General features: G+C 45.7%; 3 protein-coding genes and 1 long non-coding RNA gene across 10 annotated transcripts in view; 1 reads left to right on the top strand and 3 right to left on the bottom strand.

Annotated features, from left to right (window-relative positions):
• The window catches only part of LOC119843884 (C->U-editing enzyme APOBEC-1-like), a 26,873-nt gene extending 22,297 nt beyond the window's left edge, over positions 1-4,576 (bottom strand). The window contains exons 1-3 of one of the 5 annotated variants that reach the window (XM_043514203.1): positions 3,627-4,575; positions 1,829-1,856; positions 1,128-1,528 (exon numbers count right to left, since the gene is read on the bottom strand). In XM_043514203.1, coding sequence (XP_043370138.1) covers positions 1,128-1,528; positions 1,829-1,856; positions 3,627-3,648 — 451 coding nt within the window. In that variant the 5' untranslated portion in view covers positions 3,649-4,575. Of the gene's footprint in view, positions 1-1,127; positions 1,529-1,828; positions 1,857-3,589 lie in introns of all 5 variants that reach the window. The other 4 variants (XM_038404176.2, XM_043514199.1, XM_043514210.1 and 1 more) reach the window with 4 other exon arrangements.
• On the top strand, positions 2,981-15,042 carry LOC122460146. The gene is made up of 3 exons (XR_006281251.1): positions 2,981-3,117; positions 5,103-5,108; positions 15,031-15,042. It is a non-coding gene; the product is annotated as an uncharacterized LOC122460146 (long non-coding RNA).
• LOC119856517 (C->U-editing enzyme APOBEC-1-like) overlaps positions 13,798-17,249 on the bottom strand; it is a 25,645-nt gene continuing 22,193 nt past the window's right edge. The window contains exon 7 of the transcript XR_006281242.1: positions 13,798-14,107. The gene's annotated coding sequence lies outside the window, so the exon portion shown is untranslated. The remainder of the gene's footprint in view (positions 14,108-17,249) is intronic.
• The window catches only part of LOC119856527 (C->U-editing enzyme APOBEC-1-like), a 10,583-nt gene continuing 7,131 nt past the window's right edge, over positions 13,798-17,249 (bottom strand). For all 3 annotated transcript variants that reach the window (XM_043514221.1, XM_038404135.2, XM_038404144.2), the window contains exon 5: positions 13,798-14,438. In XM_043514221.1, the coding sequence (XP_043370156.1) occupies positions 14,328-14,438 (111 nt within the window). In that variant the 3' untranslated portion in view covers positions 13,798-14,327. The remainder of the gene's footprint in view (positions 14,439-17,249) is intronic.

The raw sequence follows: 17,249 nt of genomic DNA on the forward strand, positions 1-17,249 counted from the left end.
GGTGGGGTAGAGAGGAGCTTGGCTGCTGATGGTGCGGACAGAGCCTGCCCTGTAGCAGGAGCCCCAGGAGCCAGCAGGACCAAGCTTCTGCCCCCGCAGGAGAGAGCGGTGGGTGGGAGGCGGAGAAGAGCTGGCAGGGCCTTACTGCAGCTCAAGCAGAGAGGGCTGGGGCCCCTTTGGAGCCTGGGCCTGGCGCCATGGTGCCATGTAAACCGGTACTGTGCAGAATGCTTCTGCTAGGTCACCCTTAGGCTGCACCAGTCGAGGACACTACAGCACTTTGGCCTCATATTCTCCTGGCCTTGTCCATCTTTCTGTCCAGGGAAGGTCTCATTAAACCAGCCCTGCAAAATTTCACTCACTTATTCACCTGGGACAAGTCATTTCTGTATTGAGGGAAGAGTAAAATATCGTCTATTTCTTCATGATTAGTAGCAGCAGCCGAACACTCTCAGTGGGTGAGCTGACTTTACTCTGGGGGTAGATTAGAAAAAAGCTGCAAAGACATCCCCATACATTTAAATACAATACTATGTTCGCAGATGAAAGTGAAAGATGGGAGATGGACTGCGCCGGGAAGGAGGCTGGTGTTCTCTGTTTATTCCCTGACGAGAACACTAGAGACAGTGGCTGTGTCATACCAGCTTCACCCACACACACGGCTCACCCACTGTGCCTCAGCTCTGAGTTCCCACCTCTAGCAGTAAAAGGGGCCTTGACTCTTCATGGCTCATTCATGCCACAGCCTCTCTGCTGAGACAAGGGGATCAACAAGTGCCAGCAGGGATGAAGATTTTAGTGATTTTTATCTGTACTGCTAGGAACTGGACTGCTAACACCAGCACATTTCACGTAGGTCAAAAAATGGCTGCCAGCTACTGCATTTCGGTCACTGACACTCAAGTTTGAAACCAGAGACCTAAAGGGGAAAAGCTCTGTATCCCATTGCATTATCCCCCTCCAGACTGGAGCCACTGACCTAGAAGGGAAAAGATTCCATAGTGCATTCAACAACCTCAGTGGAGCCATCTGTAACCAGGGCTGAATTGGAACTAGTGATCTAGAGGGAAAATGCCCCATGTCCCATCTCTATCCCATCCAGTCCCTGTAACTCTATGAGTTATTACCTGGGAGGTCCATGACTCGGATGGACACTCCGATGTTCATCAGGCTCCGAAGACCCTGACGATTGATTTCCTCTTTGTGCAAGTAGATCCGTGCTACATAAATAACTAGGTTCACATTCGGCTGTTCCTTCAGGAAACCCCTGATTGCCCTGCCGCAGTCTCCACAGGGACTCCAGGACATGTACCAGGTGATGGAGCAGTGGTCAGAAGGATCAGATCTTTGCTTTTTAAAGACATCTTCCAGGAAGTAGATTTCAGCATGTTCTGAGAGTGTGTTATGGCAACAGTTCTGCCAGGACCTTTTGCTACTGTTCCTTTTTATTTCATAGAGCAGATAAGTCTCATTGGGAAGGACACTTGGGTCATAATTCTCCATAAATGCCTCTTGGGATATCTTCCCCCTGAAACATGAAATAGATCCCAAGGATTCACTGACTACAGCTTTATCGCTAAGAGCTTGCCAGTCAAAAAAAAGTTCAAAACGAAAGCAATGGAGTAGAGGGACAGATAGATGGAAAGGGGAACTCACAGAAGAATAGAGGGAGACACAGAGAGAGCAATGGGGGGAAAGAGAGAGGCAGGGAAAAAGGAGAGTTAAATCTGGTATCACACTGATGAGTGAGGAGGGAGATCTGACTCTTTCCAGCTCCCTCTTTGCCTGTAGTCTTGGGAAAATGTGGGTATGGTGCTTTCATTCTCACCCCTGCCTGATGCCTTTAGATACATGATCTGTAGGAAAGAGAACAGAGTCACCTGGTGCACAGAGAGAGACACAGGGAAGGCAGATAAACTGAGGTGCCCCCCAATGCCTCCTCCCCAAGACCACATGGCCTACAACTGTTCATTCTCAATGGACAATTCCTATACAATACTGCTTAGGAAAGAAACTCCCTGGTAAGGTGCAGTGTCCTGAGGAGAATGGGGGTGAGAAAGGTTCATCCTTGCCCCAAATATAGCCATTAATTTAACCATGTGGGGGGGGGGGGGAGAATGCCCATTTCTTGCCATGGAACAGTAAAATAATAATTATTACGTATTCATAGAATATCAGGGTTGGAAGGGACCTCAGGAGGTCATCTAGTCCAACCCCCTGTTCAAAGCAGGACCAATCCCCAATTTTTGCCCCAGATCCCTAAATCACCACCTCAAGGATTGAATTCACAACCTTGGGTTTAGCAGGTCAATGCTCAAACCACTGAGCTATCCCTTTGCCCAAATTATTATTATTAATATTAATAATATTATTATTATATCTAGTACATGTACATAGCTCATTAAAATCAATCAGACTCAGGCCATCTGTTCCCATTTATAAGTGTAAGACCCTACCAATATTTAATGAACTTTTATTTTCTTTCTTTTTATTTTAAATGTGGATTGTCCTATATATGTATTTGAATATAAAATTAATAATCATTATTAATTTAATGTTTTTAACTGGAGATTTTTCAGGATATATATTCAGGTTATTTCTATTCTGGAAAAAAAATAATAGTCCCTTGTTATTTGCACTGAGAACCTGGAAAGCAAAACTAGATAAACAGGGCTCAGGACCATTGAGAACAAACATTTAAAAATCTAGGAGACACTGAAAATGTTTGTTTCCTCCTAATCATTGGGAGTTAACATTTAATAAAAAAAAACCAACCCATGTCATTAAAATTCCTTGATCAGCAGTTTCTTTGTGCACTGGTTTCATGACACTTTACATTTTCAACTCAAATCTGAGAGCCTACACAGGGGCCCGCAGAGAATTTCAAAACACGCTCAGCCACACACAGACACATACTCAGCTAGGGCCTGATCCAAAACCCACTGAAACTGTGAAAAGACTCTCCTTGACATCAATGGACTTTGGATCAGGGCCATAAGGTACACATATGAGCAGAGACCGGAGTGGGGGTTTTGCACCAATATCACTATTTAGTGACACTGGTGCAGGTTTTTTTAATATAGGTAAACCCATACAGACAGACACAAACATATATGTGTAGACACACACAAAAATCAGAACTGTTTGAGGAAAGCTGGATCCCATGGGATGTACTAATTACAAAGAAAAACCATTGCTTTAACTCTGATAAAACCAGTATGTATATCTACTATAACTTGGAACCTAGAGTGCCTCTGCTCTGCTGTATTCTCTCACCTTTTGTCTTTGTAAGAAATACCTGTTTAGTACTGATGTAAGAAAACCATTTCACTGTCAGTGATTTTGTCTGTCTTTCCTGACAGGTTAGTAACTAAAAACACTATATGTTTATAAATACACTCAGAGAGCTAAACAAACCAGAGATATTTATTAAATATACATATCTTATATACATAGATCAACAGCTATACAGATGCACCTACATATATATGCCCCTAAATTCATATAGGCATGAACACACATAAATGTACACATATACTGTATAGATATAAAAACACAAATGCACAGATATATGTATATACTTGCAAACATGTACACAGACATATGCACTACTGCTCCATCTTTACCTCCATTCCAGCCAGCAGCCATGGCTTTCTCTCACAATAGCCTCCGAGACTATCTTGTGTTACTGGTGCACTTTTGAGTTTCTATTCCTGAGAACAGAAACCTAAGAGATTAGAGAAACCAGCCATACCCAGCCAGTGATTGGTGATTCAGCTCTGGGAGGTTAGGCTCTGAGTGATGTGGGAGATGGACCTCAGCACTGATGCAAAATTGTGCTTAATGAAACTATTTTAATGTATTCTTGTTGTGTCAGGTTGTTTCAAACTTGGCTGTTACATGGGGCTTGGAGAATAATAGCTTCTCTGTTGATATTTTAGTTGCTTGTTTTATTAAATGAAGTGTTCAGGCTAATCCAAGAAACTCCTAGAAAATGCCTGCTTTCTCCCAGTAAGACACAGGCACAAAAAGCTGGAAGGGGTTGTCTCCCCTCGTAAAGGAATGTGAAGAAATTATTTTTCTTGGCTGAGCCAGAAGCCTCTTCTTTTAACCCTTCTCCCTTTCTAGAGCAAAACGTCAGTTCTAAGCTCACACAAGGAATTCCAGCAGTATTCCTATCAAAAACTGATTCCGTGGTTAAACACTCTGAAGTCTTTGTGTCATTAAGAATCCATGTGACTAACACAGTGGGAGTCACGTCCCTAAATGGGCATCTAAAGAGACAGTTATTAAGATGTGGCCCCTCCATTTCTCATTTCTCTAGACTATAAAATGTAGTAATTTTGGAAATACATGTACTTGTTGCTCACAACTTGAAACAGCCCTTTCAGCTCTCAGTGACAAATTGGAGTTATCACAGGCACCTAGAGGTATGGCAGAAATGGAAGGGAGATGGGCAATATTTAGTGCAGGGGAAGAAATATATCCTTTGCCACAATACTGGCATTGCTCCCTGCATGGTAAGACAGTGTAGGCCCAGAACTGCCCTTGAAATTCTCCCCCACCCTCCAGAACACACAGAGAGGAGGCACCATGGAGGGCACTTGTGTAGAGAGCAACCTGCAGAGGGCACTTGTCAGTTGGCCTAGGCAACTGGGCAGAGACTCCGTCATCTATAATTGGGACAGGGATCCTCCAGCAGCCTCTAGGGAGGTTTCTTTGTGTGACAGAAGGATACTCATGGGTGGGAGAAGCGAAAGAATTTACTTGAAACCTGTGGTTTGTTTTTTCAGGCACAGCCTTGTTTCCTTTGACACTCTTTTCTGCGGATCATAGAGGATGACAATGGGTATGGGAGCAATATCCAGGAAAAAACCCAGTTCCTTGTCCCTGATGTCAGCACGGTCACTAGGCTATCAGAGGGAAATATTAGATAACCTTTTCCAACATCCCCACCTGGGTCTGAGTGATCTGTTTCCAGGGCTGATCTACAATACAGTCTGTGCCTGATGAGTTCATGACACTGTTGAACATTTCCTGGAGTCTCTCCCCTAAATTGTCTCCATGTTCTGAGTGACTCAGGTCCATGGCTGAGCTAGAAGAAACAGGTAGTGTCCATTGGAGATATACTTGAATAGTGCAGTTAAATGCTGAAAACATGTAACCAACACCTACTGTACCATAGTTTTCATGTGCAGTTTCTGAAAATGAAACAGGGAGATGCTGTGTACATTACAGATAGAAACTGTCAATGCCCCTCTGGTGGAGGGCAAGATGACAGTATCTATCTATCTATCTATCTATCTATCTATCTATCTATCTATCTATCTATCTATCATCACTATTGTATTTGTAGGTCTCTTTAAAAGCAATATTTAGGCCCTTGCTCTTTAAGCTGATCATTGCATCAGTCATCACCACCTCTCTCACCATCCTATTTTTGGAGAAGATCAATGAGAAATTATTATGATTATTCATTAATTATTAATTATTACTTTTTATTACATTATTAATTATTATAGTTGTTGTTACTACTATTATTATTATTACTATTATCATCATCAAAGCACTTTAGTTGTCCCTAATTTTAACGACGAAAGTGCTAGTATAGACATAGCCTAAGACCGCACAGGTTTGTGTTGGTTGCCTCTGCTCTGTAGAAGCTCTCTGTGAGCCGCCACCAGGCTCCATCCTGTCACTCCTGTCCAGTGTGAGGCTGTGAAAAGAGACCGTGAAACAGTTTGGATGATGACAACATCAGTATGTGTCTGGAACTCATCATGACATTTCTTTTTAATCAGACCAGTGAGGTCTCTTGTTTCTTTCAGTGCCTAGCTGAGACGGGGGTCTGGATGAGGCCCAGCTGGCTAAAACTGAGCCCTGAGAAGACAGAAGTGATGCCAGGGGAAGCATCAAGAGAAAACAATATCTTTGAATCTGCCCCTCTGGTGGAGAAGGCTTGCTTCCATTTTCTGTAAATAAGGTATGTATTTGTGGGTTCTGTTGTCTACTCAGCTAATTTTTGAAAATCAAGTAGCAGTTGTGCCCTAAATATTTTTTTTCATTCACATCTGGCTAATTAGGGACATTTATAGGGACATTTGATAAGGAATACACCCAATCTCAATGCTGAAGAACAGGTGCTATATGACACTTGGTTTTGGTCACCAAGAGCACATTTCATCTCCAGGAATTTAATCTATCCGTTTTCTTGGAGGATGGCTTTCAGGGACCTCCAATGCTGGGCAGCATACCATAAACAGTCTGCAAAACTGAGCTGCTGTACTACAGTGAGACAACTACTGTACATTTCTCTTGACTCTTTCATCCAGAAAGATCCTAACCTGTGTAATGTGCATATAGGAACCCTTCAGATGGCTCTATACACCAGCAGAGGTCACTTGTCTCCATAATATACAGTGGAGCATAACTCTTTCAAGGCTGATGGGAAGCCTATAAGGGAAGTCTGATTTGTGGTTAAGATATGACTCTGGGAATCAGAAATCCCTGTTGTGCCACTATAACTCAGTGACACTGTGGGTCATGCATGACTCTGTGACTCAGTTTACCCATCTGTAAAATATGAGTAATGACACTTACCTCTGTAAAGCACCAGGAGATCTGCACGTGACATGAGCGAGTATGATGCTGCCCAGAGGTACCCAGGTTTGTGAGGCACCTCACCACCACCATCCCTTAGCATGAGGAAGCCCAGTCTGTGGCTGCCAGGGGTCAGCTCCCAGCTCAGCTCAGACGGGCTCCATTGTCCCTCTGCAGGTCAGCAATTGGTACACACCAACCGCTGAGTCCTCCGAGCATCTCCCTGGAGTACCCAGTCCCTGATCCACTGGACACTCACAGAATTCCCAGATCTGCCATTCCCAAAGGAACAGTGCTGCACAGTTTACCAGCTACCCCATAGGCCACTTCAGCTCCACGTAGACTCAGCACTTCACTTTGGTTATAGAGAAGGATAGGAAGCAGAAATATTGGAACCAAAAGGCTACAGATCAAATAAAATCATAACACACATTCAAGAGCCTAAAGCAAACTAACAAGATGCCCTCTTGTCTAATAAGGTACAGCCAAGCCAAAGGCCTTCCCTTCTTCTAGGTGACCTGCCTTTAACTTCAAGAACATAACTTTAAGAACATAACTTCCTATATCCGTACACAGCTCCTTCCATATTAGTCGCACTTACATTTCACAAGGATTATGATGAGCGGTGTGACTCAGTAGAGACCCTTTCATGACATTCTTTGGTGAACTGAGATGTAAATACCAGACGAAGGGGATTCCTTGCACCCTTATGCCCCCCCGTGCCCTCTGCCAGTTGGCACCACAAGATACCTGGGTCAGAGCTAGGCCCTCTGGAGGAAGTTAATGTATTGTATAATATATTACCATTGGTCTTAAAGTTCTGAGTGTGCTTCCACCTCCTCACTTCCCTCCCTCAGCTCTCGCAGACAGCGAGAGAGGGCTCACAGTTGATAATCACTAGCAGAGAGAGACACTTCCCTGCAGCCCAGACTTAGGCACCTATCTCCAAGAGAGGGGCAGGGCATAGCACCTTGACCCCCCCTCTTTGGCATCCCCCATTGGCTAGCTTAGACATCTCTCCCCATAACATGCTGGTTTTGGGAATCACAGACTAAGGTGCCTGTCTCTCCTCTTCATTGTATAGGAAACCTAGGTGCCTAACTCAGGCTTGGTGAATCACAGTGTGTTCCTGTGATTTTCTAGGAACCTAAAAGTTAGATGTTGTGACACTGAGAGTACCTTTGTGAATCTAGGCTGACCCAGGGGACCATTAATGCCAGTGCAGTGCTAGTTTCTGTGAGGGAAATGATGTTTGCTCATTACAAAGATATGTCCCTGTTATAACCAATGACATAGAAGTGAAAGGCTCCATAGTGCAGTCCCCCAAACCACTTAATTCTTTCAGTCTCCTTGGAAGTAAATTAACAGTTACCTGAGAAGACCATGACTGTAATGGTGGTTCCATTCATCACCAGGTCACAAAGACCTTGATGGTTGTTTCTGTCTTCATGCCTAAAGAGCCATGCAACATGCATTTCTAAGTTCAAAATATGTCTTCAGGAACTCTATGACAGATCGGGAGCATTCCCAGCAAGGCCTCCAGGAGAGGAACCAGGTGATGGAGCAGTGGGGCAAGGATTGAGAGATCTTCCCTTGAAAGCTGGTTCCAGGAAGTTGATTTCAGCATGCTGGGTGCAGGTGTTTTGGCACCAGTTTCTCTGTATCTTGGTGCTGCTGCCCCAGCTGTTTTCATGGAGCAGATAAGCCACCCTGGAACGTGCACTCGGGTCATAAACCTTCTTGATACACCTTTGGTTGTATCTTCCACCTGAAACATGAAAAATAGTCTAGTGGGTCACTGAGAAAATGTTATGTCCACCAATGGCATTTTCACTAGCCCTTTCCCACATAGCTAAATCCAGGGACTAAAGAGAGAGAGGGAGACCCACAGAGAGAGAGAGAGCGAGAGAGAGAGCGAGAGAGAGATTTGGAATAAAAGTGAATGAGGAAGGCTATCTGGAGTTCTCCATCTCCCACTCTTTCTGGAACCCTTAATGGGATTGGTCAGGTTTAGGGATATAGAATTGTCATTCTCACCTCTACATGGCACCTTCAGCCAAGTGACCTATTAGAAAAGATCATTAGAAAGTCATCTATTGTCTGATGGCAGAAACAGAGAGGAAGAACAAAGGTCCCACAATTTTGCCCTTTTCTGATCAGATAAATCAGTTGCATGGTTCTAACAGATGACCTGTGTTCAATGCTGCTAAATAGAATGTACCTCTGACATACAATCTGATATGCTCCTTAGGGAAGGGGAAATATTTCTTATCTCCAGTTCTGGTAATTTGTTTAATCCTGTATGTTAAGCCTCTAGTGAAGTATCTAATCCTCTTTATAACCAGAGATGCAGTTAGGCTCAATTTCTCAAAGATATTTAGGCACTTCACTCTGACTGAAATCAGTGGGAGTTAGCTGTCTAAATACCTTTGAGAATTTGGGCCTTGTTGTCCAAGAAACTATCTGTTGTTATTTTTACTTTAATCCTTGGAGAGTGGATTCTGTTAAAGATACACCTGAATATTAATTGTGTAATTAATGATTAGCTCTGACTGCCATGGGCTGTGATCCTCATCCAGGTGGTTGCCAAAGCTCTATCCACTGTAACACTGAGGAAGCACAACTGAAAGAAGGAGCAGAGCTGGTGCCTTCCATCTCATGGAGGAAAATGAGGACCTCCCATGACTGGGCACTCTGTCAGACATGTCTTGCATCGTTTGATGTTACCACATTCTGCTTTTTGATGGCTTAATATTTCTTTTTCTGCTTTACAAATTATATCAGTTTTTGCAGTTGACATTTTAACCTCATCACACAGAAACACCAATGAAAGCATCTCCTCAAAGACGGTCATAATGAAATGTATCATATGATCACATCTAATAGAAAGGGGAAAGCCCTAATAGATCATCCATTTCATCTCGTTGGGGCAGTGCAGGATTACTCTCCACTACTCATAACTTTCTTGGTAACTTGATTTGCAGGGAATGGAGAGCAAAGCATTGCAGAGGGCTTGCCACTCAGTCTTATTTCCTTGAATATGCAAATCCTTCATCTCAGTTTAAATGTTCAATCTGTCCTATGCTAGAAATAAACTCTTCCCAGCTGCGACCAATAGGGGAAACAAGGCCTGCTATAAAAGGAGAGAGCTCAGAGAGGGATGTGAGGCAGAAAGGTCTGGGACAGTGAAGGGGTAATAGCGCTGTACCAGGCTGTCTCTAGACACACAGCCCAAAGAGGCTGAAGCAGACCAACTGACCTAAAGAAAGGCCAAGGGCCAAACAGAAAAAGCCAGTCGGGGGCAGAAAGGAACCTTTGAAAGACTACATCAAGGACTGGTGACACAGACAGAAGCACACCAACACAGTAACACACATCTCTCTCTCTCTTCCTCTCTCTCACACACATGCACGTGCACGAGTGCATTATTTGTCCTTGTGTCAGAAGCCATGAATTCCTTTGTCTATCTTTTACTGTTTATTAAATGGTGTTTTTTCAGTTCCTATTCCTGATCACTGAAATGTCAGGGTTCAAAAGGCACTGCCTCCTTTCTGCCCAGCATCTGGGATGTAAGGGGGGAGAAATGAGAAATACATCAGACTTTGATAACAGGGAAGCCTTAGGAGGCACCTTGGATGTACAAAGGGCACTGGTCAACTGCTCTACAAACTGCATGGAGCTTTAATGATCTGTAGTTAGGGATGAGGGACTCTTCCAGAAATTTCTAGGCATGTTTTGTGTGTGTGTGTGTGCGAGAAAGAGAGAGAGAGAGAGAGAAAATACCATTCACAGTGTATGTGCTGAAACTATAGGATATTCCACTCATTGGCACCAAGACTGGTTTGACAAAAACAACAAGGAAATCTTCAACAAAAAGAACTGCATTCTGTAACTGGAAAAATGATTCCTCTAACCAATGAAAACATGAGGCTTATCACCTGCTCAAAGATGAAGTCCAAAGGAGGCTACATGACATCAAAAATAAATGGTGGCAAGAGAAGTCCTCTGAGATCCAGGGTTTCGTAGACGAGGATGACATGAGAAGCTTCTTTCAAGCAACAAAGCTATATATGGGCCAAGCTCCAAAGGCCCAACCCCCTTACATTCCCAGGATGGCTCCACCCTCTTCACGGATAATGGGGCCATTAAACAATGCTGGAAGGAGCACTTTGAGAGCCTACTAAATCGTGAATCCACGGTCTCTGAAGACACCATTGAGTCTATTCCTCAACACTCAGCAATGGAACACCTTGCTGATCCCCCATCTTCTGAGGAAGTCTGGCATGCTATCACCCAGACAAAAAATCACAAGGCACCAGGCTCAGATGGCATCCCAGCTAAGGTTTTTAAAGCTGGTGGAACAATGCTCCAGCACAAACTTTGCCAACTCCTCAACAAAATCTGGACCTGCGAAGAAATTCCACCTGATTTTAACAACACTAACATTGTTACAATATTCAAGAACGGGGACAAATCTTTGTGCAGGCACTACAGAAGTATTGCTCTCCTCTCCATGGCAGGGAAATCCTTGCCCGGATCCTTCTAAACCATCTTCTCCCCTTGTCGAGGAACTCCTCCCCGAATCACAGTGTGTCTTCAGGCCATCCCGAGGCACAACTTACACAATCTTCATGGCACGACAGTTTCAGGATAAGTGCAGAGAGCAACACCAAGAACTGTTCATGACATTCATCGATCTAACCAAGGCCTTTGACTCTATCAATCATGATGCCCTATGGAAGGTGCTGTGTACGTTTGGCTGTCCACAGAAATTCATTTCCATCATCCTACTACTCCATGATGGGATGACTGCCACCATTCTGTGCAATGGCTCAGAGACCAAACCATGCACCATTCGCACCGGTGTCAAGCAGGGCTGTGTCATTGCTCCAACACTCTTCTCCATTTACCTTGCCTTGATCCTGATTCTTATCTGTGATCACCTTCCTGATGGAATCGTGATTGAGTATCGAATGGATGATCAATTCCTCAATCTCCAACATCTCCAAACAAAATCTAAGATCACGAGAATTGGTATCACTCTGACCTTCATTATGCAGATGACTGTGTCATTATAGCACACACAGAGGCCGACCTGCAAAGTACCCTAAAACTTTTTGCAGATGCCTATCACAGCCTGGGTCTCTCTCAACATCGGGAAAAGCAAAGTATTCTACCAGCCCTCATCTGCACAAACTACTCTTCACCACAAATCACCATCAGCGGAGAACCCCTGGCAAATGTGGACCATTTTCCATATCTTGGCAGCCACCCCTCCCAAATAGCCAGCATTGACTCAGAAATTGAATACAGGATCCACTATGCCAGCACATCCTTTGGAAGACTGCTCAAACGAGTCTTCAATTATAGGGATCTACAAGCAGGCACCAAGATCTTAGTTTACAAGGCAGTTGTCATCCCCACCCTTTTCTATGGGTGTGAGACCTGGATAACCTATAGACAACATCTCAAGCAGCTGGAGTGGTTCCAACAGCGCTGCCTCAGGAGGATTCTCAGGATCAGCTGGGAAGACCGACACACTAACATCAGCGTTCTCTCTACAGCCAAAATCAGCAGTATAGAAGTGCAGGTCATGAAACACCAACTCCGCTAGCCTGGCCATTGTGTATGTATGTCTGACACTCGCCTCCCAAAGCAAGTACTCTTCTCTCAGTTAAGTCAGGGAAGAAGGGCTTGTGGATGGCAGCGGAAGCATTTCAAAGACATACTGAAAGTACATCTTAAAAAGGGAGGTATCAACGTAACGAACCGGGAGGACTTGACTCAGAACAGAACATAGTGGCACCACACCATACACCAAGCCACAGCTCACCTTGAGGAGAACAGACATGCTCATGAGACAGAGAAGCGACAAAGGAGGAAAGAAAGGGCACAACAATCCAGCCAACAACTAACTATGTCTTCTCCAAGTTTACACCTGTCACTTCTGTGGGAAAATCTCCAAGGCACGAAATGGGCTTCTCAGCTACTTAAAAACCCACCAATGAACCCCCTTGGCAGACATCATCCTCACATTGAAGGATAGCCAAAGAGAGAAAAGTGTGTGTGTGTAGTGGTAAGCGAGACGGGGGATAGGAGGAAAGGAACACACAGACATATAGAGAAAGGAAAAGTTTCACTTGGATCTTGTAGTTTGTTTTTCAGCCATAGCTTCCTTGGCAAATCCACTTCAAAACACTGGGCCCTATAGCGGGGTGGCTAACCTGTCGCTCCGGAGACACACGCAGCTCTTCAGAAGTTAATATGCGTCTTCTTGTACAGGCACCAACTCCGGGGCTGGAGCTATAGGTGCCAACTTTCCAATGGGCCGGGGGGGGTGCTCACTGCTCAACCCCTGGCTCTGCCACAGGTCCTGCCCCTACTCCACCCCTTCCCACCCCCTCCCCTGAGCCTGTAGTGCCCTCGCTCCTCCCCCTCCCCATCAAAGCCTCCTGCATACCATGAAACAGCTGATCAGGAGGTGCGGGGAGGGAGGGGGAGGCACTGATCGGCAGGGCTGCTGGTGGCGGGAGGCACTGGGAGCAGGGGCAGGGGAGGGAACTGATGGGAGGCTGCTGATGTATCACTGCGGCTCTTTGGCAACGTACATGGGTAAATTCTGGCTCCTTCTCAGGCTCAGGCTGGCCACCCCGCCCTATAGTGTCAGTAGCTACAAGACCTGGAAATGGAGTTGATCTGAGCCTCCTGCTCTTTTCTCCACATTGCCTTCTGCTGAGCAGGGGCAGGAATGGAATAACTGCAAGCTCCCTAACCCCAGCATCTGTCGGCTGGGAGAGTCTAGGGTTACAATAGCAGGGAAGATTCTCTGCAAGGATTTTCTGTCCTTGCCCAGTGCTGTGTCTTCTCTGTATAAATGCATGTTAAAATCTGCATTTATGTGATGTGTGTGAGATGAGAGCAGCCGTCTATGATCTCGCAAAGAAAGGCAATATAGGGAGTATGAGGACCAGGTGAGGGCCTAGAAGAAAATTATGGGCTTGAAAAGCTAAAGTTTGGAATGTCAGTTCATTTTAAGAGTGATTACCAGACTCTTCCTCCTCCCACTTAATGAACTCTTAGAACAGTTTGTGATGTCATACATTAGACCATTCTTATATTAGCACTGACAAGGGTTTATTAAGCAGTGCCACATTAATTACATTTTGAAATGAACAGACAAACAAACAAAGGCAGTGCTTCCTTAGATTATAGATACTTTATTCAAATGTTATGTTGACAAAAAACAGAGAAAGTAAAACCTAGAAATCTATTAAGAGAAAAATCATTCAGAAAAATAATCCTGGAGAATAAATCCTCTCTAAGGTCTTTATATATGTTGTTGAATAATGAATTCGTTCCTTATAAACTGCTTACACAAAGCAAACCATATAGCGTTACGTTCATTTGGTGAAACAGCATTGGCTGCAGAATAAGCAAAATACTCTTGTGTTAACTGTGATGGAATAAACCTGTACACTGAGTCACAGGTGTTAACATGATCCAGTCACTGTACAACGTTAAACATTTAAACATTTAAACATGATTCACTTTTCAAAAGGCTAAAAGCTGAACTAATGGAAAGGAAATAGCTAAGAGTAACTAAATCAAATTGGAATGATTAAACACTCTATTATCCTATCAACATTCCTCCCCCATGATGGCCTGGTTCAATAAACTCATGGCTTCCAGAGTTTGGTTGGCTGCCCAGGCCAGGACACTGGCGGCTATCAGGGATTGGCTGATGTGAGTGCTCTTTTCTGTTGATCATCTTCTACACATAGGCTGAAAATTGGAGTCTGGTTCTCATCTGTTGAAATCTCTAAGCAAGACGGAGTGTTCTGGTGAGAAAAGCAACAGTTGAAGTTAATTTCTTTTTTGGAGGTTGGCAGCTTAACATTTGCTCTCTAGACTTACTTTGGGATTTAATGGACATGGGAAGAAATCCCTGTAACTGCGATCACCTATCATATTAATTGCTTCAAATCTCATTCAGAACCAGGGCAAATTACAAACGGGTTCCCAGGCATGCTTAATCATCACAGGGACTCATCATTAGATCGGGTTGGGAGTATTCCAACTAAACGGTTATTCATCAGAAAATGCTGATTTGTCAAATCCAAAATGTCTTGTGGAAAAATATCGGTTGTGAAGAAACTTTTGCTGGGAACATCTCTCAGTTCCACCATGGTGGCGGCGGGGGGGGGGGGGAGAAAAGGAGAAGGAGAGAGATAGAGAGCGACCCCACCCCAAAATAGCCATTCCCCATGGATATGTGAGGCTCAGGTTCAAGTTCCTGCTATGTCTCAATCAGGAGCAGGGATTTGAACCTGGGGCCTAGACTACACCGAAAACTGAGAAAAATTTCATAACATGCATGATGTGCTCAGGTGAAACTATCCCCCTTTCTACTTGAAACAACATAGCTACTAGAAAAGGAGTACTTGTGGCACCTTAGAGACTATCCCCCACTGTAGATGCAGCGCGATGGGTGAACCAATTCTACCATTGACATAGCTAATGCCTCTTGAGGGAGTGGATTTACCACAGGAACAGAAACTGCCCTTCCTTCACTGTACTGTCTATGCTACAGAGACATATCTGCAATGCTGCCTCTGTGCCGCTGCATCGCTTGTAGTGTACACATAGCCTGGGTAACCCAGAGGAGTGTGTTTGTGCCCTACACACCGGGCTGGTGGCTACTCTCGGGAGGGTGCTCTCACTCACTCTCTTCCACCTCCTTGTGGTTTACACACAAAAACTGAAAAGGTCTTGGGTTTGTTCCAATGCAGAATGAAAACACATCTTGGAATTTCCCATGGGATGGAAATATCATTTATTGGCCAGCTCTTCCCTTCACACTCTGACTGTGTGTTACAGATCACCCTGTGACATGGGTGATTTGGAAATGGGGGAGATTTCAGGGGAATTCAATGAAACATTCAATGGCCCCATTACTGGGAGGGAATATATAAACCCCATCCAGACGTTGGCAAGGAAAGGGGTAACCAGTTCTGGTTGGGGGGATGGGAGGCCTGATAACAGTTCTGCAAGTGTTGATGGGCTCTGAGAGAAGGATGTGCAGTGTAGAGTTGGAAGCTGTGTCTGCAAGGGAGGGTCAGGAAGAAGGGTCTCTAGATTGAGGACGGGATGAAAGAGAAGAGAAGAACTGGGGGGTTTCTCTGTCTGGAACTTGTCTAGCCATGCTCTAGAACTCGCTTTGTACTTGGGCTGAGGAAAAACCCTGTTGTTTTTGTCCCTGAAAGGGACAGGACACTTTTCACATTTATGCTATTTTGCAATAAAGCAAACCGCAGAAGTGTTTAAAATCCACCAAGGTGTGAAGAGTCTTTTTTCTCCTCCAACCAACTAGCCCTTTGATCTCCTCAGGCGCTGAGAGTTTTCCAATACATTTTTAGTGTCCCCATGAGCTCATTTAGGAGTCACCATGTGTTACAGCTCAGCTCTCGGAATCATTGAGTTTTCCAAGGAGGTCAAGGTACTGTCCCGCTCAGACACTGGGTTCTGCACAGTGGCGGATTACCGCACAAGCCAACGGGGCCTGTGCCCAGAAGCCCCGGCCAATTTGGGGGGCCCCACAGGCACACTGGAACTCTGGTTCCACCTCCTGATGCTCCTTCCCTCCCTGCTTTTCTTCTCCCTGAGCCCCTGCTCTTGGCCAGGCCAGAAGACGGAGCATGAGGTAGGGAGAGTGTATTCCCCTTGCAGTCCCCCATGCGGAGGTAGGCAAGCTGTTCACCCGAGCCCCTCTCCCTTCCCCTGCTGCCTCCCAGCGCAGAGCTGGCTGAAGCCCCTGTCCTCTGCCCCTCATGGAGCTGGCTCAAACCTCTCCCTCACCCCGTGCGGAGCTGGCCCAAGCCACTCATCTACGCCCCCTCCTCCCCTGTGCAGGGCTGGCCTGAGCCCTGCCACTCACCCCACCCCATCCTTTAGCAAAAACTGGACATTTGTCCTGTTTTCTCTTGCCAGCTGATGATCAATTGACAAGAGCAAATGGGACAAATGCCCAGTTTTGCCAAAAAAGTCAGGATATCCAGGGCCAAAAGGGGATTTATGGTCACCCTAGGCCAGGGGTCCACAAACTTTTTCAGTCATCCCCCCTTTACCGAGTCTGTGCCCCCCTGGGAACCGGGGCCAGGAGCAGAGCCAGAGAAGGGTGCAGCAGCCTGGGGTCGCGGTAGGACCAGGGGCTGCAGTTGGGATCGGGGCCGAAGGCGCATCTGGGGCCACAGCCAGGAGAAGAGCCATGGCTGGGAGCAGAGCAATAGCTGGGGCCGGAGGCAGGGCTGTGGAGGGCTAGAGTGGACCTGGGGGCACAGCAGGGCTGGGTGGTGCTCCTCGCCCACCCCCTGTGGGGGCTGACCTAGGCCCCACCACAACTCCCCAAGTGTTCCTGCGTGTCCCCCTTACAGGACCACTGCCTTAAGCTGTGGTAAGAGCCTCTTAGGAAGCCTGGGCAGCTGTGTGGAGTCCTGGGCCCTCCACCTGTCCTGGGCAGGTGGGGGTGTGCCTGAGAGCAGCCCCCAGCCCATGTCCCTGCGCTCAAGGTGCTCCACCCAGGGCAGGTGGAGGGTCTGGGGCTCCCTACAGTAGTCCAGGCTCCCATGGCAGCTCTTATCAGGGCCCAACTG

The sequence above is a fragment of the Dermochelys coriacea genome, chromosome 1 (genome assembly GCF_009764565.3).
Source record: "Dermochelys coriacea isolate rDerCor1 chromosome 1, rDerCor1.pri.v4, whole genome shotgun sequence".
In the NCBI taxonomy this organism is placed as follows: Eukaryota; Metazoa; Chordata; order Testudines; family Dermochelyidae; genus Dermochelys; species Dermochelys coriacea.